The sequence below is a fragment of the Takifugu rubripes genome, chromosome 15 (assembly GCF_901000725.2).
Source record: "Takifugu rubripes chromosome 15, fTakRub1.2, whole genome shotgun sequence".
Classification (NCBI taxonomy): domain Eukaryota; kingdom Metazoa; phylum Chordata; class Actinopteri; order Tetraodontiformes; family Tetraodontidae; genus Takifugu; species Takifugu rubripes.
The window spans coordinates 13,057,800-13,085,292 of NC_042299.1; the positions used below are offsets into that span (position 1 = coordinate 13,057,800).

The window sequence follows — 27,493 nt, forward strand, 5'->3', positions numbered from 1 at the left end:
TGCTTGTGTGATGCTTGTTTGTTCACTCTGCCAAATGATAACACAATGCGTATTATCATAATGAGGCGGGGAGGTGCTGCAAACACGTCCACAGGGCTACCTGTTCCCCAACATAAACACATGCCTACTACTGATTTCCACGGGTAAATATTGGCAAGCGTATCAGTCTCACAGTAAACAGTTACACATTCTAACTCAGAGTGCTACAATGTTACCACAATTCTAAAGTGCTTCTAGATTTGAGACACAGTTGTGTCACAAGGTCGAATATACTGTGAGGCCAGTCAGTCTGTGCAGGCTGCGTCAATATAAATATGCTACAGCCGTTCTCGCTCATTGACAGGGATAATAATCAATTAATAATATCTATAAATAATTAGATAGCTAACTACCTGACTATTATTTAATAATTCCAGCATAAAATAGAGAGCTAAATCAGTGTAGGAGAAATGGCACGAGTGGCATCTGAGCAGAAATAATACACCCAAAGTGCACGGAACGAGAGTACGATAGTTTTCATGGCTGTTACTGTTTGCTTGAATATCAGTATTTATTCTACGGAATTATTTCCCCCCTAATCTGCACATGTTCTCGTCATCCTTTTGCTGCTTATCCTAAAACCTAAATGGACACATTTTTGAATCAGCTCACCCCGGTGAGCCTGTGAGAGTTTCCCTATATTGATGTGGGTCTTTGAATCTCCACATTATTGCTATAATCACATTTGCTGCATTCAGCTGACAGCAATTCTACTGATTCTCACCCAGGCCTGGATGCTTAATTAGTAACGCTCCGTCTCTGTGTTTTGCATGTTCTGTCAGAGATTTCAAAGGCGTCGGTCCTCTCTGTGCAGTACGTTATTCATTACATTTGCATTTTTGTAAATAGCAGCTCGCGGTTCTCTAGTAATTTGATTTGTCCAACCCTACAGCACCATACAATAACCGTACCTTCGATATCTTCTATAACATTTTCACATAGAGTCTAGTGAAATGTAACAGCGGATGGCTCCCGCCCCCCCCCCCCAAAAAAAAACCCCCCCAAAAACAAACAAAATAACCAACATGGTGATTTCTCCCTCTCCACACTGGCTCCTTTGTACTGAGCCCAGCTTTGACATCAACTGGGTCAAACAAGAGAGAGGGAGGGAAGGAGGGCAGCAGCTGGACCCAACAGTCAATGTCACCCTTGTTGGTCAACTTCAGCCATGTCAGTCGCTGTTGTTGTGTTCAGTTTACACCCCCCTCCCTTATCTGTTTACACCTCTCATCTCTGTTGTGACGATGCTGCTCTGAGGTACCCAGAGGTGTCACTTCATTGATGTCGTGCACACGTTTGTCACTGCAACAGGCAGATTCAGTTTGGAGCATCCAAAAGCCATCACACAAGCAATTACTGATGACACCTAGTGTGATTCGCAAACATAAAATAAAATAATATCAGAATCGACCTACAGTCTTCAGGGGTTGACCAGAGGCTCAAATCTCTGATTCTGAGTTTGACACATTCATACTTAAAAAAGGTCAAATATTCACCCAAACAGGTATGATAGTGCACATGTGGACAGATACTAACAATATAAAAAGCTATCTGAATCTGTGTGCTCCCCTCTGTCCCTTGTCCTGTGGCTCTATATAAATAATGACTGGCAGCTAAAATGGGACTTGTGACTTTAAGATGTGACTTGGGAGACGTGGTCCCTCTATTGTTGATGAGACAAAAGCGCAGGGCAGATTCATATAGGATCGGCGAGGATTAACTTCTCATCTTCTCATATCGCCATCACAAGGCCACCACCAGCCAAACGTCAATAACCCCCCCACACCTCTCTCTGGACATGGGTGAGTGGGAAAAAAAATTTAATAACTCTTGTCATTTATTATTAATGTGATTTGGAACTGTGGCTCTCAATAACTGACTAATCTTGGCTCTAATACATCTTTTCTGTCCTCAGACAACATGTTGCCCTTGTGCGGCGAGGGGCAACATTTTGATTTATACGCTTTTCATTCATCAAAGGTATTTAATATGCAGATGGGGGGGATTGATTCATCATTGAGCCACCCTTTGCCCTTGTATTTTCACATGCACTAATGATTTTTTTTGAGGATGTTTTTCTGGACTTTCTGTACACAGAGGCGACTCGTTTCTTCCCCCCCGCCAATATATTTTAATCATCTAGCGAACTGGAATCACAGTGGCAGACATCAAACCAAGGCCATGCCAGGTCACTCATGTGGAAGAGGTCAAGATTTCGCCACATGGGTTCCGGGGATAAATTAGCAAGTTTGCGTGAGGCGAACTTCCCCTCGTCTTGTTTAACTTTCGCAAGTTTGTGAGCAGCTCCTCGAGTTGTGGTTGATGAATCGGCAGCGACGTCGTTGAGTTCAAAACTGCGGCGCCGAGGTTCTGCTTCGCTCCGCTGTAGCAGCGGGGCGCAGCTGAGGCATCCGCGGACTGTCTTCAGTCAGACTCTGGCAGCCTTCCTGCTGTTACTATTTATACTTAACGGCACTTTGTTTGACTCTTTTACCAACTACTCCTCTCTCCCAACTGTAGTCTTGAATTGAAGTGAATTGAATTGAATCAGGTTTATTGCCATTGTTCATGTAATACACAGTATTACACAAGCTAGGAATTTGTCTTGGTGTGACGCTGCGACATTCAACATAAAGAACACAACACTAGAATAAGATAAATAAAATAAGACATATATACAGTATATACTTGTGCTTATTTTTGCACTGATACAGTTTAAATGTTCACAAATCCTCCTCAGTGTCGAGCAATAGTTCTGTGTTTGAGTGTTGTTGTTGTTGTTGATGTCATCGTCGTCATGGAGATATTTAAACGACCTCCACTCATTCCGTATGCATCTGCCTGGTGTTTGATTTTGAAACTCTGCCCCCTGCTGGCGTGGGCGCCCGGTACCATGGCACCAAACTCAGGCAGCTGTGGGTGGAGGATGGCCTCAGCAGTGACATTGCCAGTGGTGTTGAGATGATCCTGGTGACCCCTGGGCTGCCGTGTACCACTGCGTGTGCGTGTGTGTGCGGGGCACCGAGTTCTTTGTTCGTTTGACATCGCTGCTCTTTGTTCATCCCCTGATCGTGGCAAAGACAAAGGCGGCTGTATTTGCGGTCACAAAGAGGAGTTCTTTCTCTGGGCTCCTGAACTCGGTGTTTCAGTCCCATCTCTCAATTGCCTGGTGACGCCCGTGGCCGCAGGACAAAGAGGGCAGGACCAGAGAGAGCGGAAGAAGGAGCTGCAGGTGTCGGTAGGAGCAGAGGAGCTGGCAAATACGGTTCAAATCTGTGCAGAGAGGGTTCCATTACCACGGGAAACACCTTGTAGGCAGCGTTGTCCGCTCTCACCCTCTTTCTCGTCGTGGGGCGCAGGATCAGAAGCAGCAGATGTTTCCAGTCAGACAGCCTTGGCTTTGCAAAGCATTAGGTGCCTTCCTCTCTTTCTGTCCATGCATGTATTAACACTGTGGATGTTTGCTACCCGCTCCAGCAGCGCAGCTTCCAGTGGAAGGAGCCGTCGCCGGGAAATCAGCCGCGACGGCTTCAGTCTGGACGCTTATTGGAGAATACTGCTTGAAACCTGCTTTCTGGCCTTTTTTTTCTGTTGCTGCTTCCTGCTGATGGAGTTGTGGCACGTGCACGTGGGTTTTCCGCCAAAGCAGGGCTGTTGTCGTAGCGCTGAAGAGCCTCCTCTGTGGCGTAGATGTGCTGTGTGCTTATATGTGCGGTGTGTGCCGCCTGTGTGCTGATATATTATGCCCCCTCAGGTTGTTATGATTCCTGTATCCGGTGCATTGGGGCAGTGCCCTACCCCTCCCTGGTGGCCACCTTGCTGTGCTATACTGGCATGGCATTATTTTGTGGCTGTGGGCACGAAGCGTTGAGCCAAACTGAAGTCCTGGTGGAAACATATTTCGCCCGCAATGCCTCAGGACTTTGCGGTCCTGGCCTCTTGTGAGTGACACGTATTCGCTGAGTATATTATCTGAACTGTGATGTTCTTGTCTCGGTTTCCTGTTTGAGCTGGTTTGTCTTTGTGTCTCAGTATCGAGTACTTCCAGTATGTGATCTACGGCCTGGCGTCCTTTTTCTTCCTCTATGGAATCTGTCTGTTGGCCGAGGGTTTCTACGCCTCGAGCGCCGTCAAGCAGTCCTTCGGGGAGTTCAGGAGCACCCAGTGTGGCCGATGCCTCAGCCTAACAGTGAGCACGGGGGCGTCTCAAAGAGGGAGGGGGGCATGACATCACTGTCACTGCTGCACATTGGAATGATTCTCAATGAAAAGCTCTTGGGTTTATGATGTCTCCAGGGAATCCTGACTTACGATCCACGGATTATTTAGTGGCACCGCATTTATCACACTAAAACCTTTTTTCCTGTGCTGCGTTCAAGTGACCCAACAAAGTGTGTCCTGTATTTCTACAGTTTATCATAGTGACGTACATCCTGGCCTTTATCTGGCTGGCAGTGTTGCCCTCAGCGCCATCCCGGTCTTCTTCTTATTCAACATGGAGCAGACCTGCCACAACATCAACATCCTGGCTGAAACAACCCCCAGCATTAATCAGCACGGCTGGATCTGCATGGATGCCAGGCAGTACGGTGCGTTGCTCTCATAATGACCGACCGCGCGGCCACCCGAGAAGAATGTTAATGTCGCCATGACAGAAATGAATTAATCATTAAGAAGAACGTCCCAAGTCAGATGCTGCATTGATACGCATTGATGAAGATAACCGTGCCTTCCTGTCAGTCTGCTCACGATACCTCCCTGCTGTGTCCAAAGCAGGCGCTCAAGTGCATCATCACGTTTCAGAGGCACTGGAATTAACCTGCGCGCTTACGTTTTATTTCAAGGTTTACTCCCCTGGAATGCAATGCCGGGCAAGTCTTGTGGGATGACCCTGGCTTCTATCTGTAAAACCAGTGAGGTGAGTGCAGGAATCAAATATTGCTCCCCGCATTGCGTTTGTGCTCTAAAATTAGCATATTAGCATTCATTCTTAGTTATTGAAGGGGGGAGTGAGAAAATGAGTGTGTGTAAGTGAGGAGGGGACACTTAACACCTGGTTGATGGTTTTATGCACATGTGTTCTACAGTTCTACGTCACCTACGACCTCTACATAGCTGCTTTTGCCGGGGCTGGTATCACTCTGCTTGCACTGGTGAGCGATTGCCGTGGAAATATGCACTGAAAAATATACAGTTCAAACTTTAAAGCTCCACATCTTCTCTCGCAGTTTGTGTATATGATCGCCACCACCTACAATTACGCAGTCCTGCGGTTCCTGGGTCGAAAGGGGATCCGCTAAAGGGTGACCAGCTGGCAACGATAGCTGCACATTCATCTGCTACTGTAATAGACCTGTCTGATTGTGGACACGTGCTCCTCGTCATTTGCACCCAAGAACAACAGAGAGAGGGATGAAGATGATCCACATCCATCGTCAACCACTGCTCCTCTAATGGCAGGGTGCTCACATGATTCTCTCGGCTTTGTTGTTCGTTGCATCTCCCCGTACGTTTGCTGTGCCGTTTTATTGTGGGGAAGCTTTAATGGTTCCGATGCTGCTGCAAAATTGTCCACAGCCCGATTTTCACGAGTAATTAAGACAGCTCATCTCAAATGAACCCTCCAAAGATTTACTGTTCACATTTTGGTTCTGATTTGGATTTCAATGTGGTTTGTTATCTTAACCATCGCAAACTAAAGTGAAGGCACCAAAATTCTTTGCGTTGTACGTTGCATTCATCAATAATGCATTTTTGCTTATAACTGCTCAGGGAAGAACAAGAATTCACTAATGGTGGTTTTTTAATTACTTAAAATGATTTTTTTTTTCCCCTGACTGATGTGTTGATGTTTCAGTAATTGTGTTTAATTTAAAGATAAAGGCCAAATAAAATATTTACAGCAGAGGTTTGTCTTTTTATTTCCCTCCAAATAAAGTTTATCCCAGCAACCAAAAAAATAATCCAGTATTTTCATTAGGCAGCCCCTATAAACCATAATGAAACAAAGCCGCACCAGCGGCTAAATGCTGTAATGTTCACTATTGTATCATATCAGCATCATGTAATTCAATCATACTGGGATTTAGTCTTATCTGGTGGTATATTTATCCCACTTAGGCCCCAGAGTGTCACTGAAAGCAGTAATCACAAATTATTCTTTGCTCATTTGAAAAGATGGGAGTCAGCAGATGTCCCAGGTCTTCAGAGCACATTTTATTAGCTTTGGCTACAGTCTCAACAGGATCTTCTTCAATCTTACCGGGGGAATTGTTTTATCAGCTTCATTTCAACAGGAGACATTTCAGATTGTGTTTTTATAGTTAATTCAAAGGCGGCACGCTGCTCGATGGCTCTGTTACAGCTGTAGCGTCAGATGACGACTCCACAGTTGTTTGAAAAGGAAGAATCCCGCCTGCTTAATTTTAGAGGCAACCTCAGCGGAAGATTCTAATGGATCTGCTTTGCATAAGGAAGGGAGCAGTTTCACCATCTTGTATAGTGGTTCCAACTGGAGTCTCGGGCAATAATTCAGAATTAACTTCACTGTCTGATGAGTCATCATTTCCAACAGATTTTTCCATCATACTGTTTTGTAAAAAAGGCTGGTCTTGGGACCTGCAACAGATTAAGTTGTACCAATGGAAAAAGTATCTCTCCTGTATCTCCTCTCAGCAATGCATAGAACACAGAGAATTGGACTACATTTAACTACAGCTAGAGCAGTAAATAAAAGGTGTGCTATAAAAATCACTATTAAACTATTAATAGGTAAGTAACTGTTATGGATCACAGCAGAATCTTACAATCGCTGACGTAGCTATGACTTTATGTTCGTTGAGCCTTTTGTTAGACTCTTATTTTTGTAAGGGGCAACCTTCCGACTTTTATTTTGAAGAGGGAACCACAACATCCGCCCTGAACACTAGCATGTCTGTAATCAGCGTTAGCAGCTTCTTGCTAAGTAAAGACTTTAAGATTCCGTAGCGCGTAAATAAAACAGTGTTTAATCCAGAGACATGAAGCGACGGGTGTAGATAAACACTGCTGCTGGGGTTCGCACGTTAAATGTTTAAACAACGGGACAAATACGACAACAGTACCACAACGTTCGTGTTGGAAAAGTAATCCAAGGTGCCGGTGCGGCTCAAGATAAACACGGCGGAAGTTCCACCGTGGAACTTCCACCAGCCTCTAAAACAAGTAAGGACAGGAGAACCTTGACAGGAGAACCTTGGAGCGATTTCTATTCAATGCACTGCAGACTAGCAGACCTGTTGTAGCCTCCTGCTTGTGTTTACAGTGGCTTCTCTGACTGTTCCTGATGCCAAACCGCTTCATTGTTATTTAGGATTGCAAGGAAGTGAGAGAAAATACGTTTTAATCGATGCAAAAAATGTCTTGCTGCACAGGTGACCAGCAAAATCCCCTCACATTTATCATGTTATTCTTCCGGGAAAGCTACAGCATAACTGCAAAACACTTATTATTGACCTCAGCCTTTTAGCTTTCATTAAAAGTTGGGTTAAAGCTGCACGCAACAACAGCAAAAAAAAAGCCGTTTTGTGAACTAAAAAATGTGCTTGCTTGTGTTTGTGCTTGTCTTAGACAAAATGCCATCAAGAAATCACCTTGACAAATTGGGAGGAAAAAGAAAAAATGGACCGAGGAGGCCATGGGAACGTGCTCTGATTGAGGTGAAGTCAGGGAGGTGTACGGTCAGACAGGCTGCTAAAGAGTTCGGGGTCCCCAAATCGTCTCTCGGCGACAGAGTCAGCGGGCGCGTGGCGCCGGGGAGTCGCAGCGGGCCCGCTCAGCTCATCACATCTGCTGATGAGGAGCTGCTGGTTGAATTCTCCTTATACATGTCCAGCACGGCTTCCCGTTAACCAAGCAACAGCTCGTGTCCTTCGCCTCAAACCATTTATAAGCGGCAGCATCGAAGGGTGGCCTTCTCGAAGCTTGGCCAGACCTGGTGGCTGAACTTCAGAAAACGGCAAGAAAAGAAAATTACCATTCAGCCGGCAGAAAACGTAGTGCGCGGGAGGACCCTCTGCGTGAGGAAGGAGGCAGTGGATCAGTTTTTTCACTTGCTGAGCACTGTCACGGAACGCACATGCACTCAGAGACAAGCCTCACCAAATATTCAACTGCAGCGAGACTGGCTTCCAGCTGGGCAGGAAGAGGACGGCCCTCTCCAAACCTGCCAATATGGGCTTTAAGCCAGCAGCGGGTCTGAGGGACCACATCTCTGTCCTAGCTTGCTTCAACGCAGCTGGAGAGGACATTCCTCCGTTTATTATTTATTCAAAGGCCTACCCCGGAGGGGTAAGCTATAAGACGCGCGGGCCCTTCGAACGCCCTTTATGGGTGGTCAGACTCGGGATGCATCAACTCTGACCTCTTCAAGAAATGGTTCCTCAAACACTTCCTTCTGCACGTCCCCAAAGAGCGCCCCCCTACTGCTGATTTTAACGGCCACAAGTGTCCGGTGAACCTCGAAGTGGTGGAAGCAGCTCGCAAGGAGGGCCGTCGTCCTGCTGTGCCTTCCGCCTCATTGCTCTCACATCTTGCAGCCGCTCGACGCGGGATTCTTCGTCCTTCTCAAGCAGCGGTTCGGCCACGCTCATAGGCGATAAACACTGCCAAACCGCGCTCACTTTGCAGTGAGCAAAAAAGAGTTCTCGGGTGTTTTTAAAGGGACATATCGGGCGGCAAAGGAGGAGGAGGGTGTGAGGACTGTTAAAGAAGGCTTTAGGAAATGTGGCATTTATCCACTGAACCACTTTGAGATCGGCGGACGGTCATTTTAGCGCCCTCAGATGGTCTGGGATCAGATGCAGACCCATCTCTATCCACACCCATGCAAGAAGGGAACGCTGCTGGCGAAGTCACGATTGCTGGCCCCTCTTCCTAATGCATCATGTTTTATGTGGCAGGATGTCATTGTTGAAATGGCTCCGCCGTCTTGGCTGTTTTTATGTTGGTGGTTATAGTTCTCATGGACTGAAGTGCTTGTGGTGGCAAAATAACCCGAATCTGCCGAATAAACCTTGTTAGAACGACTGAACACGTCTTCCAAACTCCTTCAGGGTGTTTTTCTGAAGAAAGGTGCAAGTATTTGTGAGTGAATAAAAAATGTTCAATGCAGTTCAAGGCAGGTTTCAAGGATTACGTTCCCGAAGTGAATTTAAAAAAATTTTCCACCTGAATTTCTGTATTTCTTAAATAGGACTCAACTCCTGAGGCACCTAAAAATCATTAAAAAATGCAGGAAGTGAAAATTTGTCTTAGTTGATTTTGATAAGGTTTTTTTTTTTTTTTTTTTACAGAACTTTCATGATTCAAATAATGGATTCTACAGCTTCACTTTAGGAAAGGTAAAATAGAGGTAATGTTTCAATCACGCTGCACAACATCAAACAATAAAATATCAGTGGATAGGATGCTGAGGCGGCCTGCATATATGAATCATAATTACTCGATATATGAATGTTCTTTTATTTATTATGAGAGCTTTTTTGCAGCCGTGTTGTGAGATCAGTGTTAGAGCACCTTTTCATAACATATCAGTGGGTTTAAAGGAAAACAGCTACTTAGCCCTAAGGTTTTCTATTATATCCGGTCTGTTTATCACACTGCAGTGCAAGTTAGAATGGAGTGAATGGACATATTTTGATGTTTTCATGTTTATTATAGTGGTTTTATTTATACTTTATTAATGGGGGGGATTCACAGATGTATAATTTGTCTCCATGTCACCTTTTTAGCCACGATTAGCATCTGCATAGCTAATTTACTCTCATATATGGACTCATCGCCTGATAAATCACCTAAACGCAGCTAAAAAATGACGTACCGATAGATTAGATCATCTCAGCCCATCAATCACCGAGACAATTACAACGGCTCAATAATGGTCTAAATGGCGCCATCTGCTGGTCAGAGTGTGCAGCGATTCCAAATAAACGTCAGTCACGTTTCACTTCTGGAGCTCTCGGATTTTATTTGCTTCCGTGTTGATAAACAACCCTTTCTATTTCAACTCCGTGACTTGCATTTGAAAATTGACATCTAATTATTTTTATCCAGTGACACTCAAACTCCTTCGCTGTGGAGAGAACCTGGTCTGAGACAGGTCTGATCTCTGCAGCCTGATCCTCCCTGATAGGCAAAAATGTTCAAAAACAAACAAAAAAAAAACCTTTTTTTTTTTAAAACACAGGTGGGAACTATGTGCAGTTTTTCATCAGCCAAACCAGCAAATATAACAGCAATGTTTGACACCATTTTTTAAAACATCCCGTGTTAAACGTTACAGCTTTGAACAATCTCAAGTTTCAGTTTAGACGATTGCATCAGGGCTGATTTTAGTCAGGCCTGTCTGGCCAGTGGGCTGCCGCAGGTCGTCTTGCCGTCTAGTTTTCCGATCTGGTCCTCTGGATCAGCTGGCGTCAGCGCCCGTACCCGGGTGATCTCAAACCACCTGGTCTCTGTCAACATCTGCAACACACGCTCGAGCCACAGCCACTATTGGTTAAACAGCTCGGCTGGTGTCATAGTCAGGCTTTGAAAGCAACTTGCCATATTTCTAACAGCTTCCACCCAAAGAAAATCAGCTAACATCAAAACAAGCAACAACAAAAAACCAAACACATGTTATCACTGAAAAATCACACCATGTGCCCATTTATATTTCATGAGAGATAAAACCGGCTGCCCGTCGGACTGATGTAACAATCTTTTCAAACGAAGACCCGCTCCTCTTTGCAGTTATCTCACGGTCTTGCTCAACAATGTGCTGACAGCCTCCTGGCAGACGCGCCATTTTCACCTGAGAGCTTCTGTTAACACTCTGACCTGTTCTAATCTCAGATGATGATGCTCACCGACGGTATGGGGAACCACGGATCATCCAGGTCAGACCCATTTTACCAAGAGAACCAAAAGCAATTCTCACCGACCGCAACAAACCCTTCGTGCTTGACAGCTGTGTTTGCGTTCTCACCTTTTCTGGTCTCTCTGTGAGCGTAGCAGGTGTCCTCAAACCTTGCCTGGGTCTGTGCTGCAGACGGGTACCTCAGCTGCAGCCCGTCGCCCCCTCACGTCAAATTTCACCCATGTTTGTATGTTTTTGAAATTCACAACCCCCCCCCATGCCCCAGTTTTGACAAAGAAAAATTGTCCTAAAACCACCCTAAACTGGTCAAATGTTGCGATTTAACCCAAGCTCAGCAGAGATTCATCGCTCTATGTGACAGCTGTAGTGCTCCTTCAGGGTCTCTCTGGGAGTCAGGATTTGCTGACTCAGACAGTCATGAATTCTAACAAAACTCTTGTCCCCATTCATACATTCATTTTCTCCTTGTGTTCCAATTTTAGAGTCTTCCCTTTTACGACTTTTTTTTGGTTTGGTCAACATCTGCTTTTTTTGCTGCTATGAAATCAAGTTTTGGTTTATATTGGTTTGTAAGCATGCTCATAAATGCAACCATCTGTTGTGCCCTCAACACTTATCAGGTCAGGGTCCTGTAGGTCCAATGCTGGATTTCATTACTGGGCTTTCTTCAATGGCCCACCCCCAACCCATACCTAACCTACTCATCCCCATCCCCTAACCCTTCCCTATCCTAACCTATCCCATAGCACTAACCTAACCTATACCCATCCCCTATCCCTATCCTAATCTTCCCCATCCCTAATCCAACCCCTAACCCCTCCCCTACCTATTTAACCCATCCCCTACCGATCCTAACCCTAACCCCATCCCATAATGCTAACCTAACCCTACATACAATGGATCTGAACAATGCATCGCCAACATCAATAAGGTGAGGGTGTTCTAAAATTTCCCATTGTCAAGAAATGTAATGGCAGCTCCGAAGTCATTCAGACATTAAAGATTATAGGAGCCTATTTTTAGATTCACTGCTTCTGAAGGGAAAGCACACTCCTTAAATAGCTTGTTGAACTTCTACTCCTTAAACTGGTTAATGAATCATTTTCATGGCAAAAGCTTTAAGTGCCGTACATTACATCATAGGGCTTTTCCGCCATCAAAAATAAAAGAGCTTTGAAGATCAAAGTCCGGTGCATGTTGTACTACAACAGATTAAATCTCTAGAGTAAGGGGGAAAATACCTCAATAAACGTGATATGTCCAGTTATCCAGGCGGTGAAGCACCTGCTGCAAGTCTCTGTTGCTCAAACTTGTAACTGGAGCAGAACAGCTGCTCTCTGATGCCGATTTTCAACCACTTTGTAATTTTTTTTTTAAAAGACCTTTTCTTTCCCCAATTAAATTTACATGTCATTCCATAATGAGACCTGTAGGGGCATCATTTAAAAAAACCAAACAAACTATTTCTCTTCCAGAGAAAATTTCACTTTAGGACCAAAAGAAGGAGTTTCTGATGGAAGAGGACACGGGAGGCACAGGCCCGAGGTAGATTTTAACTCTTAAAATTAATTTACCAGTAATTGGATGTAATACTTCCATATGACCACCAGTTAGGAGTAATGCTAACCATTAGCAACGATTAGCAAAGAGATCACTCCTGAACTAGGTTGACTACTGAATGGCTACTAAAGTCGGAGGTTCTCATTCATGAAACGTGAGAGAGCGAATGTGTGTCTGTTCTTAGACGTAAATTTACGTGAATCTCGCATTCACCAACACTTTAGTAGCTCAGATCTGTTCGTAGCTACTGAAAAACTCTACACGTGCTTTCGATCGGTGCGAAGCGCATGTTTGAATGTACGAACACAAATCATGCTTGTCACTATTGTAAATTACAATTTCAATTCATATTGCACCATGTAAATAATAATAATAATTGAAAAACGTGATATAGGAATATCCTAAACACGACAAACCATTAGAAATATAAAACACTTGTTCGTTAAATTAATTGGCAATCGGACCCAAATTATTTGGGACTATACGACCTAGACTAAATTGATCACTAAGGTATGTGTGATTTTTCAGAATGTAGACAATTGTGACAACATGTATTACCTTACCATCTGTCTCAGTTAGGGGTGATTCCTGACAAAGCTCTCCCCCAATAATTCCTGCCTGTATTTGACAATTCGGACAGTGAGCCTCTTCCTCCTGTGGCAGATGGGTTTTGTTTTTTTTTAAATATCAAATCACTTTCTTTTTACGTAGGGCATGGTTCTGGGACCACAGAGACCACATTAACTGCGTCTGGTGACTCCTTCTGATGTGAATGTCCCCGTCACACCACGCTAATTGATGACAATCACATGATGCATGTGTTATCATTGTCAAAATCTGCTTTAGCTCAGCTTTACTCAGAATAATCGTTATATCTGCTTCAGAAAAGCCTGTCCTTTCGTTCTCTCGTTTTGCTTGAGCCGTGACTGACAGGTAAACCGGATGTGTTGCGCTACACCTCCTTTTATGGTGCTCATTACCATTCGTGGGCGGGGATTTAAGCAAATCGCTCATTACTGGGGCTGGTCAATTTACGATCGTTTCATGAATGAGACCATTTTTGTCATGGTCCCAAACATCTATTTATGCTCTTTTATTGCTGAAGTAGCTTTACATTTATTGAGAGCTAGCTCAGTTACATTCATCTTAGAACTGTATGAAACGGCTAAAAAATAAACTGGTTGTAGTTGTGAGAGTCTGATCATTAAGTGTTGACATAAACTGTAGCTTGACAGCTGGAATGCAGGATTTACCCTTTTGTCTACTTATGTTTCAACCTTTTTTAGCGTTCTCGGATGAAAACTTTGAGAGCACCGGGGAGGATGAAGTCCAGGCTGCCGTAGAAGGGCCCCCCATCACACAGGTCCAAGATTCCAGATCAGCTATGAAATCATCTGGACTTCAAGTTGGATTTTTGGCATGATTATAATTTTAGCTTTAATATTGGCCCGGTGGGACTCGAACTTGGAGTATATTTAGCGCTAAAGATCAAGCCGCCATTATGATGGAAAAAGAGCGCTATCAATTAGGCTTCAATTCAACAGGACTTTGGAGATTCTGCAACAGGACCACCTTAGATTGCTCATGGTGCCCGCCTGGCTGGATCGACCACGACTCACGGTGCTACTTAGCGCTCCTTGAGACTAGAACATTTGTAAATGCTCAGGAGGTATGCAAAAGGCGATACCGAGGTCATCTGCCAATTGTTTTAAATGCGGCAGATCAGATACTGTTGACCAATATTACCAATAAGCTTGACGAGGAGTACGGCGTTAATGGAGTATGGGTCGGTTTGAATGATATGCAAATGGAAGGCACCTTTACCTGGGTCGATGGAACGCCATTGACAGCAAAAGCCTCGTTCTGGAAAGTGGGGAACCCCAACAATATGATACCCTGGTATGACAGCTGGGGGAGGGACAGGGACTGTGTGGCCATTGTCCCTACAAGAGCATACAAAAAGGATGACTGGTATTATTCATGGGACGACATCATTTGCCGAGGTAAACGGCATTTCATCTGTGAGATTCCAAATCTTTCTTTAGATGTAACAAACTTAGCAGCTTCACAATCACAGAGCTCCACCAACAAAACAAATGCAAAGTCCAGTGCGACATAGCAGCCTCTTCTACTTGGTCTCGGCACAAAAGGAACTTTTTCATCCATCCCTGGATTCTCTGGCCACCAGATTCACTCCAAGTGGTAAACCAACACATATGGAGCAAATACAGGTGGATTTTTGTCTTCCACTTTCTGGATACTACTTGCTTCAATGAAGGAAACCAAGGTCACACACACACAAAAAAGCCCCTAAAGGATAGAGGGATTCAAGCCATGATTGGACCATTCACAGCAAAATCAGCACCCCGATTCACACTGTCAGTGTTGATTTTATATACGGGTTCATGGAAAATGTGTTAATAGAACTCTTTTTGGAGAGTTGGCACCTTAACTCTAATTTAGTGTCAATTATTGTTTGCTCAAATAAAGCTATGTGAGGTTAAAACACATTCAAATATTTACTTTTGGAAATGTGTATTAAAACATGTAACATTAAGGAATATCTCTCACTGTCATTGATTGGATAGCAAACACCTCAGTCATCATTTGTTTCCTGTATACAGTGTGCATGAAGCGACAAAGCAGAAAGTATTAATAATTGTTTATAGTATTAAGACTTTATAGTAAAAAAAGCCACTTGATGCTGGAGTTACGTAGAGACTTTGAAAGGTTTTCAATGTTCGTTACATTGCGTTTTGTGTATTTAATGTTTGATTTTTAATCACAGAACAAGATTTTAAACATGTTATTGTGGTCACAAATGTAATGTTTTTAATAGCATATGGTGCCATCCATCGGGTTGGAGGATAACATCATGCTAACATTTTGTAATAAAAGAAGCAGTTTCAGCGACTGAAGTTTCTGTCTCCTTCAAGCACGTGAGCACAGATTAGAGGGGTCCTGCCTCAACTGAACCATCGTGGCTGTTGCCACATCATTTCAACCCCACTTGGTTTCTTCTTACACTCTGTAAAAACCGTAATTTAACCTACACCATGTTTGAAGCAGAACTGTTCATAAAATGTAGCCATTTTAATCAGGTCCTGAACTTACACTCATACTGTATGATACACAGTATATGTTATGTCAAGTGTGTGATTGACAGAGCTGTGAAAACACCATGAACTCAGCACACAAGAGTTTTTAACACCATAAACGGAGGATGGAGCAGGTTCCTTATTTTGTGCCTTATAATGTCCAATTTCTCAAAAAATGTGTTAAATCTTCAATGAGAGGCTTTTTTATCTAAACTATATCTCCTTAATCTCGTGTGTAAAAAAAAATCATCAAGGTGATTTAATTGCGTCGGAGAATAAATAAAACGCCGTTCTTCAACCTAAGGGCTTCTGGGTCGACACAGTCGTGCACGTGTTGCTTCGAGGAAAAGAGGATGATTTTTGAACTGTGCCGTCTTCTCCTGTTCACATGGACGCAGGTGCTTGTCTGCCGGTCATTTGAAAACCCCACCTCATTTGTGATCCCACTTCCTGTTAGTAGTGGATGGTAGAAGATACTTTAAGGGAATCTCTTAAGATGGTGTCTGCGTGTGCTGGGCTGAGGTTGGCAGGGAAAAGAAATAGTTTGTTGAAGAAATTACTTGCGTTGTTGTACATGTTCCATCTTAAAAAATACATAAAACTATCAATTATTCCCTGAAGTCATTCCCAGAATCGGGGTCATGAACTACAAGAAGTTCCTAAACAGAAACAGGTCCATTAATGTGTCAAAATCATATCATAGGTTCCTTAAAATTTGATTTCAAATTTTGAATGTTTTGTTTGAAGCATTACACATGGACTAAAGGTCCAACTGCTGCTGAATGGCAGGAGCATTTCTGTCCTTTACCAGCAGTGGATAGGAAAGGAATAGCTGCACATTTGTATTAAAAGGAAATAATATAGTTTGGGGGGGGGAGTGCATGTTTATTCCTTAACACATTTGTCATTTTTAATGAAACCATTCGACCAATTTAAGCATCAAAGCTTAAGTAAAAATAAACTTTTTGGAAGCTTTATTCAAAGAACATGTTTCAATCATTTCTATACAATATCAATGGGAACTGATGAGCACACAGAAACCAAATCCATTTAAAGGAGAGTACAGCTGAATGCCTTCTACGCTTCCTAGGGCAGCAACAACATTAAGGAGCTTAAGAGAAAGCTAAAACAATGAAATAAAAAGGTTTACAGAGTCCTTTATTTACATATTTCTCCATAAATTTCTTGTGGAACTCAGAGCGCAGCGTGTCATTCACAAAGCGTTCTCTTTCCGTGCCTCGTCTACTCCTTTGGCACAATTCTTGAACAAAAACATCGTGATCCCACCTTGAAACATAAACCAAAGTGTTAATTTGCTGAAAGGAATCAACAGTCTTCAAATACAACATGTTTTTGCTTTACCTTCTCTTGACTTTGAATGTAGTCTGAGTCTGGGCCTGTTGCTGCTGCTGCTGCTGCTGCTGTTGGCCCGCCAAATTAATTAATGGGTTGCCACTCAAGATGTTCTCCATGCGAATCCTCTCCTCCTCTGCCTTTTGTTCCCGTTCCTAGATGGGGGGGGACCCAGAAATGTCACCACTTAAGTTCTCATTTCCTTGCTTTGCTGTCAGACAGCCAGTGAAACCGCGACGCTCTGAAATGCTTCTTTACTTTGCGCTCTCTCTCCTCCTCTCTCTCTTTTTTATCTTTCCAATTCTGCCACAAGAGCTGCATCATCTTCACTTTCCTCCCCAGAATCCTCATCTTCATCTTCCTGTAAATACAAAAACCCACCATCAAGTGAGAATTCAATCAAGACTCACAGAACACAGTGGTTTTTTTACACTTACATCAGTGAGAGGGTCATCAGCATCCAGGTTGACAGCTGGGATCTGATCAAGCCTGGGCCTCTTTGAAGAAGATGAGGATGATGATGATGTGGTATGCTCTGGAAAGTCAGAATTAAACAAGTGCTTGTGGTGGGTACTTAAATTAAGACAAATGAAACCGGAACAAACGTCATGCAAGAATGAAACATGTTAAAACAAGAGCGCCAACCTCTTGGTCCCCTCTCTCGTGTTTTTTTCCCGGGCCGCTGCACGTTCGCGCTCCTCCAGCTCCCTACGGAAGTCACGGGCACGCACCTCTTCGGGGGCATCCTGTGTAGGTTGCCTAAGGTCAGGAACATAATAACAGACATAATGATACACACACTTATGTGTATTGTGAATGAAAGGATGGAAGAGGATCACAGTGGCCCAAGAGTTCGGTGCCAGCCAACAATTAACAACCTAACTGTTTACCTGTACTTAATCTTGGTGTGTCCCGGGAGATCTCGACTGGAATACTGCTTAGACAGGGCACTTCAAATCCCCTTCTCCTTACCCCTTCCTCCTCTCGCTGGCTCAAACGTTGGTCTTGCAGCTGTAGTCATTCTGGATGGATCTACGGCAATTTAAAAATGTTTTTAACGATTACAGAGAATACAAATACAATGCTTACAACACAAACCAAAACTATGGATGCAAAACACAGAAAACCAAGATATTAGCGTTGGTGATTGTCCAATCAGCAATATGGACGATTAAATCTCGTAACTACAGTATGTAGAACGTTTCCTATTAATGTTAATACTGTTTTGATAACAGTTGATTAGCGAAGCCGACAACGTTAGTATTAATACGTTTCTTCCCACTTGTTCAGGAAAAAACACAACTGAGCTTGCTAGCCGGCCATGCTAATAAACGGCTACCATCCTAACCTGGTCAGAAACGCTACTGGACTGACTGTATGCTAAACAGTATACTAACACATGCTATTTCGCGACATTATATAATACATATTCAAACGATATAGAACGGATTTGTAACTGGTTTCAAGAAAACAAAGATATTACACTTACAAAGCTACTAACTCCGTGTGACAAATTCAACCCCCCCTAAAGCCCGAGTTCTTCTTCACGTTTCTTTAAAGGTAGGAACCTTTACCGCCACCTGGCGGTCGATGATGAGAGCTGCAATGCGTACAGCGTAATATTTAGATAATCAAATCTGTGCGTGTGTGTGTGTGTGTGTGTGTGTGTGTGTGTGTGTGTGTGTGTGTGTGTGTGTGTGTGTGGTGTGCGTGTGTGTGTGTGTGTGGTGTGTGTGTGCCTTCTTCAACCCACGTCTTGTTGATACAGTCTCTTGGAATTCTAAGTATTCCAAACAATTTTGAAACACAGGGATTCATGTAAGAACTATTGACTGATATTAGTACTACTATTAGTGCAACTACTACTAGCACTACTAATAATACCACATCCTCAGCCCAGCTCTCTCCCACACAGGCATCTCCTCGTCAGGTTTTAATTCTCTCTGTTTTTTTTCTGTCCAGATTTTATGTTAAATCTATTTTGTTTTACTTCATTTGCCTTGAGGGTCAATTTATAACGAGGGAAATTTTGTTAATAATAATTGGGGAAAAAAAGGGGTACAGTGAGTGTGTGTAAATCCTTTGTGTGTTCTGTGTGTGAAGTCAATTTCTAATATGGCAAAGATTTATTTATGTTATTCATAGCTTTCATCTTCATTTTCTGAACCGGTGCATCATTTTAATATGTGGTGATCTCTAGACCCTGAGGTTTAAACTTTTTTATTTTAACAGGAAATTGGTCACAGGCTGGACAGAGCCATTTACCTGCCCTGTTAGAGGAGGAGGAGGCAGCCATAAACCAGCAGGGTACAGAAACCTGTCAGGCGATCATGTTCCTGTCGCCGGCAAACTATAGCAGCATAACTAAGATGTTAATCTAATTAGACGACCCTGACCCTCTAAATATTATAATTAGTGCAACTACCACAGTAACTGGAAGTACAGAATTACTGTGCTATAAGCTTACTCAAAGAGGAAGATTCTGAAGAAAGAAGACCGTATTAAGTTGAGGTGGACATGTTCGTGCCAGTTATTCGATTTTCTTTTTTGTGTGTAAATTAGGTCAAAGGACCAAATTCTAGCAAGATGCCAAAGTCAAAATGGTGAATTTAGCTTGATTAAACACACAGTATGTTTTGATGCAGTGTAAAGAGAGAAAATTGCCACGTATATTCCAGAGAAATAAAACAACAGTCTGATTGATTTGTGCCATTATCACTTTGAACACCAAAGTCATTTTATTAAAACGTTTTTTGTTTTTGTTTTTTAATATAAATTTTACACTGTTATGAGGCAGCCAGTGGCTCCACATGCCTATGCCTCTATTATTCACTGAACACTTGCCCCAGAAATATCTGTGCACACCACTGTGCACACATCCTTTTAGGAATTTTGCTTGTGTGTGAACATGCTTTGCGTTTCCTTCATTGAAGCAACTACAGTCTTTAAGGGGCGGGGGGGTCGACCTGTGTTGGCTCTGTAGGTGTGGGTTTGAACTTGGGAGAACAGCTGGAAGAATCCAGGAAGTGAATAAATACTTCCATTTGTGAGGATGATTTTCATAAAGATGTTGTTCTGGACTCAGCATCAGGTTTTTATATTATAGATTGTGTCAGTCTTCGTTGAATGTGTTCCACCTTGAGAGAAAATCTTGATTCTCACAGATAACGTGCTGTTCACTGTCACAAACGACGTTATCCCAATTATAGTACCAGTCCTCCTCTGTGTCATTTTTGGAAGGAACAATGGCCACGCACTCCTGTCCCCCTCTACTCATGTCATAGGTTGTCGTAATGTTTGCTTTCCCTGGCTGCCAGAAAGAGTCATTTGATGTCAACTTCTCTCCAGTGACCCAGCTAAAGCTGCCCTCCATGGTCTCGTACCTCAGACCGATCCATACTCCTGTGTTGTTCCCCTTCCCAATCTCAGTGGCCATTTTGGACAAAACCACCTGATCTTCTGCAGTTAAAACAATTGGCAAGTAACCTTCATATTGCTTGCATTCCTCCTTGGCACTTTCCCACGTTCGAGTGTCATTGGCCATGAAGTAGCACCGTGAGTCATGCATGATCCAGTCAGGAGGGCACCATGCGCACTCAAAGGTGGTCCGGTTGCAAAAATGCCAAATGAAGCCCGCCGTAGACTCAAAGAATACTTGATGTTGGTAATTTTCCAGGAGTTGGAGGAGGAGGGCCAAGTCTCTGCTACTGATTGTATATGGATTTTGAAACCACCGGTGCCCAAGAAAAAGAAAAATTAAAATCGCACCAATAATCCAACTTGAAGTCCTGACAGCTTCATAGCTGATCCGGGATCTCGGAGCTGTATTGACGGGGGGTTCTTCAATGACCACTTCCACTTTATCCTCCTCTGCGCTCTCAAAAGGTTCATCGGAGACACTAAAAGGGTAAATACATGAGTAGACTCTTGTATTTCAGTTGTAAAGCTACAGTTTGTCATTATTACTTTTGTAATCAGCCTCATCACTAGGTTATTTACATCTGAGATGGACGTAACACAAAGTAATACCGTACTGACCCATGAACATAAATGCAATACAGTTCTCAATATATGTAAAGCTTCTTCAGCCATAAAAACTCTTCAAATAGAACAGCATAAATAGATGTTTGGGACCATGACTTTTGACTTTAGTACCAGAATTCAGTAGTAAACCCAGTTTTGGATTTAGATTTTGGCTATTCTGCACTAATGGTTAGCATTACTCCTAACAATGGTGCTCACATGGAATTATTACATCCCATTACTGATGGCAAATTAATATTCAGAGTTATAATCTACCTCAGGCTTATGTCGCCCATGTTTTCCTGAATCACGGACTCGTTTTGGCTCCGTGTGTTCAATGATAATCCTCGATTGGATTTCCGGTTGAGGGAGCAGATTATAGAAATTTGCTTGGAGAGGTCTGGTTTCGTCTGGTTAACAGGTTGCACTCCTGGTCCGAAGGCATTAACCCAATGGATTTTTTAGGTATCTATTCACAACTTTGAGGCGGGGAAGGAAACTGATGCAAAAGAAATGTTACTGTTGATATTGGAAGTACATGGTACAGAGTGAAAACAGGATACAGGTAATAGTGTATGGGCTTTGTGATCAAAGCAGCTGAACTCTACCTGAAGCCAGTGTCTTCTGTATTGGCTGTATTCACAGATTCCTTTCTTTTCCTTTTCCTCTGTTTGATGGTGAGCCTCGATGGAAGGATTGCTGGTTGAATGAAAGATTATGGACTATGATTGTGGGTAGAGAATCAAGAAACTCTGAGAGATTGGTCTTAAGTAGCGTTATTGTTGAAGCTTTGTGATGAAAGCCCCTTTGCCCATTCCCCTTTGGTTTTTTAAGATCAAGGGTCAAAGCACGCCTGGAGACGATTTTGCACACACAACACAATAAAAGAAAGTTCTTTTACGAAAGACAGAACAGCTCCCGTAAGTTCCCGGACAGGCTGATGACCTCGCAGGAGAAAGTACATCCGGAAACTAATCCAATCCAAAGAAAAACCATTTGGCATGGGGCTGTTAGCTGCTTGAAAATTTGCTGTTGGATATTGGAGGGTTAAAAATCAAAAATTAATATGTCTACTTCTTCTTGCATCTCTCCATTTCCCTCTGGGTTTAACTATATATGAAGACCTACTGCATATATGTGTATAGCTGATTGTAATTATTTAAGATTTGTTGGAGCCATTGTTGTTTCTATCTGGTTATAAAATAAAAAAAAAGAAAAAGAAATACGTTCCAGAAGTATCCTGATCCAAAGTATCTGGAAGGTGCGGACTGTCTTCCGAGTCGCAAGGTGGCGCTGTTGCTAAAAAAAAAACCCAAACACAGACGGTCCTTGAACTGCGGTCCTGAAATTGGACGGGACGGCTTCTGGGAAAAATGGAAGCTTCCTTTCGTATGTGGGGATTTAGTGGAGCCCGTGGGAGGATTTAACAGTTATTCGGAGGATACAACGGTCTAAATCCAAGCACGCACACTAGGACACCATGGAGAAGAGCGGGAGTGTCGATAGTTTGGGCTCCAAACGGTTCTCTTCCCGACAGCCAAGTGTTGATTCATTGTCCAGGTAGTTCAGCACCAACCTTCCTGAGTTAGCGAAACATTTTCAAACTAACCACAAATGTGCTGTTTAAACCCCAACTCTCTGGTGACCACATAGCACCAAACACGTGTTCAACTTACAGTTGAGGAGGAATAACTAGTGATCGTACTCAAGGTGCATTTACGGGAGTGGTTACGGTTGTGACGACGAATAATGGCATCGTTTGTTTTAATTAGCGGCTGTGTTGCTTTAACCCAGAGTGTACATTATTTAACTATTTCTAACTATTGAAACGATAAAACAGATCGTTCTCAGGTTACTGTGGAAACATTGCATCCAAACTATTATTGCTAAATCGATTTTTTTTAAAAGTTTTGATCAAAAAATTTGCATCATGGTAATAATTTCCAACCCGATTATCAGGTCCTTTGAAAACGGATTTAGATACTTATATTTCTTTGGTGTCCACAAAATGCCAGATAAAAAGGTTCTTTTATATTCTAATATTATCGGGGTGGGGGTTGATGAAGGGAATGTCAAAAGCTGCATGTTTATATTTTTGGAGACAAAGAATCATTTTGAAAATGAGTTAATCTTGAATTCAATGAAATCTACTGTAGAGATTCTCAGGTGGTATGCAGATGTTTGATGAGTGCACGAGTGCCTAGTTAGTTCCAAAAGAAGGATTTCCTCTGATATTTTGTCCCTCGTCAGCACTTCCACTTCTCGTTCCGACCGATCTGGCCCAGCTAAGCCACCCTCAGCCATGTCCTCGGACTCTGCGTCCACCTCTACAGATCTCTCCCCGGAGCTCAGGGTCAGTCTGCATGTAGACCACAGCATTTCTGCTATTATCTTGTTAATAAGAACTGTAAATCTTCTTTCCTGCACCACTCAGGTGAAGCCCAAGGCTGTCAATAAGGTATGTGCAGATATATGTGCTTTTACAGCTTAAATAAGAATCTTTTTGTGGTTTGGACTCAAAAGATTGTCCCATATTTACTTATCAAGTGTATATAATGTGTCCAGAAGGTGTTAAGAGATTCTGACAAAGAGGAACCGCAGTTACTTCCAAATGAAACTGTGCAAAACCTAGGTAGGTTCTCTTGCTGTAATCACAGCTGTGGTGGAAGAACACATTCATGTTAACCTTCATTTATCTTTTTATTTGTGTTAGCCCTGGATATCACCTACTTCTGTCCTTTTATTGGAGCACTTAGGGGAACGGTCACAGTCACCAACTATAGACTTTTCTTCAAATGTATGGACAGGGTATGTTACAAGGATTACATTCAAGTTTAAAAAAATATATTCTTTTGCTTGCCCTTTTTAAAAATCAATTTAATATCTAGTATTTAATTGTGGTCTCCTGTGCTGTCCAGGATCCCACCTTTGTATTAGACCTGCCCCTTGGAGTATTGAGTCGTGTGGAGAAAGTAGGTGGTGCTTCAAGTCGTGGCGACGTGTCGTATTTACTGGTTTGCAAGGTAATCAGTATATGGTAGCAAGCATGCACTTTTTATTGGCAAAATCAGATTTTTATTAAAATGGTAAATGTAAAGTTATTAAAAATAGAACAAGAATATTAGCATAGCATTATCCAAGAGTCTACATATCACTGACCATGACCTGCTCTGCTTCTGTGCAGGATATGCGTCACCTCCAATTTGCACACAAACAAATAGAGGACACTCTCAGGAAGTCCATTTTTGAAGTGCTGATGAAATTTGCCTTTCCTGTTTCCAATGGCCTGGTGAGTTCTCATCAGTCCCACTGTCCCTAAGTCATAGTCTATAATCACGGACCTGTCTGTCATGTTCTGTGCAGCAAATCTTTGCCTTTGATTACGGACAAGTCTTTCCTGAAAATGGATGGAAGGTGTACGATGCTGTCTCGGAGTACAAAAGACAGGTCTGCCAAAGGGATGTGACTGGTTGGCATAGCGATGGCTTTTCTTTTTTTTTTAAATGCTCTCCTTTCCTGTGTTTTAAAGGGTATACCCAATGAAAGCTGGAGGATAACGAAGGTAAACGACCACTACGATCTTTGTGACACCTACCCGTCAACTTTAGTGGTACCTGTCAACATACCAGACGAAGAACTGAAGAGGGTGGCTGCCTTCCGTGCCAAAGGAAGGATACCCGTGAGTCTGTAGCACAAATCCGGTATCCTCCTGTGATGGAGCACCGGTGCTGAAATTGGGCTGCACTTTACATTACAGGTGCTGTCGTGGATCCACCCAGAGAGCCAGGCGACGGTGACGCGCTCCAGTCAGCCCATGGTTGGGGTCAATGGGAAACGGAGCAAAGAGGATGAGAAGTTCCTCCAGGCAATCATGGATGCTAATGCTCAGTCCCATAAGCTCTTCATTTTCGATGCAAGGCCCAGTGTCAATGCTGCCGCCAATAAGGTCAGAGAGTTTCAGGTTCAACACAGTCCTAATAGCATTTCTATGCTAATCTTGTCTTGTGCGTTGACTGTTATCCTCAGATGAAAGGGGGTGGTTACGAAAGTGAAGATGCGTATCAGAACGCTGAGCTGTTTTTCTTGGACATTCACAACATCCACGTGATGAGAGAGTCACTCCGCAAGTTAAAGGACGTGGTCTATCCCAACATTGAGGATTCCCACTGGCTCTCCAATCTGGAGTCCACTCACTGGCTTGAGCACATCAAGGTGGGCTCAATAATGGTTCTCTGCAGTTGACAGATCCCTGGATCAGATTATCGTTTTTCTTTCTTTGTAGCTGATTCTCGCAGGAGCGCTGCGGATCGCAGACAAGGTGGAGTCTGGGAAGACCTCGGTGGTGGTGCACTGCAGTGATGGCTGGGACCGGACGAGCCAGCTCACCTCCTTGTCCATGCTCATGCTGGACGGCTATTACCGCACCATTCGTGGTTTTGAGGTTCTGCTCGAGAAAGAGTGGCTGAGCTTTGGTCACCGCTTCCAGCTGCGTATCGGACATGGTGATAAGAACCACACAGATGCTGACCGCTCACCCGTCTTTATCCAGTTTGTTGACTGCGTTTGGCAGTTGACTAGACAGGTAAGAAGCATAAGATTTCTTGCATTCAGATTTCTTCACATTTAAGGATTCTAAAGTAGCCTTTGTATTTGCTTTTTACAAAGTTTCCCTCTGCGTTTGAGTTTAACGAATACTTCCTGGTCACCATCCTGGATCACCTGTACAGCTGCCTGTTTGGGACATTCCTGTGCAATTGTGAGCAACAGAGAATGAAGGAAGTAAGTTTATCGGTAGCACCGTTTGACCAATTTTCCAGGGGATTATTTGATTCACTTTAGATGATTCAGTTTAGATGGTGTCCTGAGATTCTGATAATATTAAATAATGTGGTTTTGGCTTACGTTCATGTTAACCGCTTCACCTTTTTGACAGGAGATCCCGAAGAGGACCGTGTCATTGTGGTCTTACATTAACAGTCAGCTGGAGGAGTTCACCAATCCTTTGTATGTGAACTATTCCAACCATGTGCTGTTCCCTGCTGTCAGCTTACGTCACCTGGAGCTCTGGGTCGGCTACTACATCCGCTGGAACCCTCGTATGAGACCACAGGTGCGCTGCAGCTCCTCTCTTCTGACTTGGGTGTTTAAAACAAAATGTTCAGACGTGCCATGATATTTTTCCCCCGTCCCTCTCCAGGAGCCTGTTCACCAGCGTCACAAGGATTTGCTGGCAAAACGTGCCGAGCTCCAGAAAAGAGTGGATGAGTTACAGCGAGAAGTCACCAACCGCTCAGCCTCATCGTCTTCGGAACGGGCCGGCTCCCCCACACGCTCCATCACTCCAGTGCAGACCTTCGTTTGAAAGCACCCCGACTCCACAGGCCCCAGAAGCGACGTAGAGCTGCGTCACCACTTTGGTGACTGAGCACATTGATGCACTAATCCTTGTTGACTGTATTTACACCTCTCACAGATCCTGTAGCAAAGAATGGTGAGTGTCACGCAGCTTTACTGCAGCCATATTGTGCTCCAGGGATATGTAACCGGTGTAGTGTTTTATTTAGCATATGGAATTACCTTCTGTTGCACTTCATATGCAGTAGACATTAAAAAGCAATAACAACATAGTTGTGAAATCTATTGCTGCAAAACATGAGCACAAACTACTACTAATCAGAAATGTAGCTTAAGGGCTGTTATATTAGCATCTAAGTAGAAAATTAAGAAAAAAAAAAAAAAGCCAGAGAGTGCATTTATACATGTCAGACATTTTACTTTGGATTAACTAACTTGTTTGTTTTTTTTAAACTTAAATATGTAAACTCATGGATGGCATTCAATCAATCAAGACTGTTGATTTTTGTGAGTTTAATTTTTCTAAACGATTAACATTATTTATTTTTCGTATAGTCTAAGCATGTATTTATGGATTACAAACACTTTGTAGTTTCATCTCATTTTAATTGGACATTTTCCAGAGTAATTTGATCGTTTCTTCAGTGTGTGTGTAAACTGGTCTGACAGATCGTTGGGGCCAACCGTTGTTGACTTTATAGGCATCAGAATGTTTTGCTTTTCCCTGAATGAAGCTGCCCTGAAATAAGCTTTTCTGTTAATTAGCCTTTCTTTCTCAAATCAACCCTCACTTTCATCTAAACACTGAAACTTTAAAACTGTTTTACATTATCACAAAACCATGATATCGGGGAATATGAATAAAGCGCTGCAAGTATATGTTGGGGGGGGGAAAGTGCCTTTTAATTATGAGTAACTAAATTAATAAAAGGAACGTGTCAATGTGAACTGAATGACGTCCAGTTGACGAAGTACTGGCGTAGTCTTCTCAAGCCGCTCCGTTGTCGCATGTAATATTCGGCTTCAGTTCAAAATAATGCCTGATGCATGTACACAGCTTCTATACTGAATAAATGATTTGAAAATTGACAAACTACCGGCAACGGTTAAATCATGTCAGACCAATTAGTTAAAGAGTTATGCACAATTTAGGCACACTGTCATT

At 43.0% G+C, this 27,493-nt stretch overlaps 3 protein-coding genes across 4 annotated transcripts; 2 read left to right on the forward strand and 1 right to left on the reverse strand.

Moving 5' to 3' along the window:
* The first annotated feature begins 1,684 nt into the window (after positions 1–1,684).
* On the forward strand, positions 1,685–5,946 carry plp1b (proteolipid protein 1b). The gene is given in 8 exon segments (XM_011611511.2): positions 1,685–1,841; positions 3,794–3,980; positions 4,072–4,228; positions 4,452–4,494; positions 4,497–4,628; positions 4,884–4,957; positions 5,127–5,192; positions 5,268–5,946. Coding segments are annotated over 8 exon segments (735 nt in total). The 5' UTR covers positions 1,685–1,837; the 3' UTR covers positions 5,340–5,946.
* A 10,559-nt stretch (positions 5,947–16,505) lies between these two features.
* On the reverse strand, positions 16,506–17,976 carry cwc15 (CWC15 spliceosome associated protein homolog). The gene is given in 10 exon segments (XM_029848943.1): positions 16,506–16,822; positions 16,825–16,867; positions 16,869–16,884; positions 16,960–17,105; positions 17,209–17,242; positions 17,244–17,311; positions 17,388–17,485; positions 17,596–17,620; positions 17,622–17,709; positions 17,841–17,976. Coding segments are annotated over 10 exon segments (762 nt in total). The 5' UTR covers positions 17,972–17,976; the 3' UTR covers positions 16,506–16,709.
* A 4,314-nt stretch (positions 17,977–22,290) lies between these two features.
* On the forward strand, positions 22,291–27,076 carry mtmr2 (myotubularin related protein 2). 2 transcript variants are annotated; one of them, XM_003971122.3, is made up of 15 exons: positions 22,291–22,533; positions 23,224–23,326; positions 23,408–23,431; positions 23,539–23,605; positions 23,687–23,781; positions 23,892–23,996; positions 24,158–24,262; positions 24,337–24,420; positions 24,503–24,652; positions 24,731–24,919; positions 25,000–25,185; positions 25,256–25,555; positions 25,639–25,752; positions 25,907–26,083; positions 26,171–27,076. In XM_003971122.3, the coding sequence occupies exons 1-15, from the start codon at positions 22,454–22,456 to the stop codon at positions 26,333–26,335; spliced, it is 1,944 nt and encodes a 647-aa protein (XP_003971171.1). In that variant the 5' UTR covers positions 22,291–22,453; the 3' UTR covers positions 26,336–27,076. The 2 variants fall into 2 exon arrangements, with proteins under 2 accessions (XP_003971171.1, XP_011609815.1); XM_011611513.2 differs by having other exon boundaries at positions 23,542–23,605.
* The last annotated feature ends 417 nt before the right edge of the window (positions 27,077–27,493 follow it).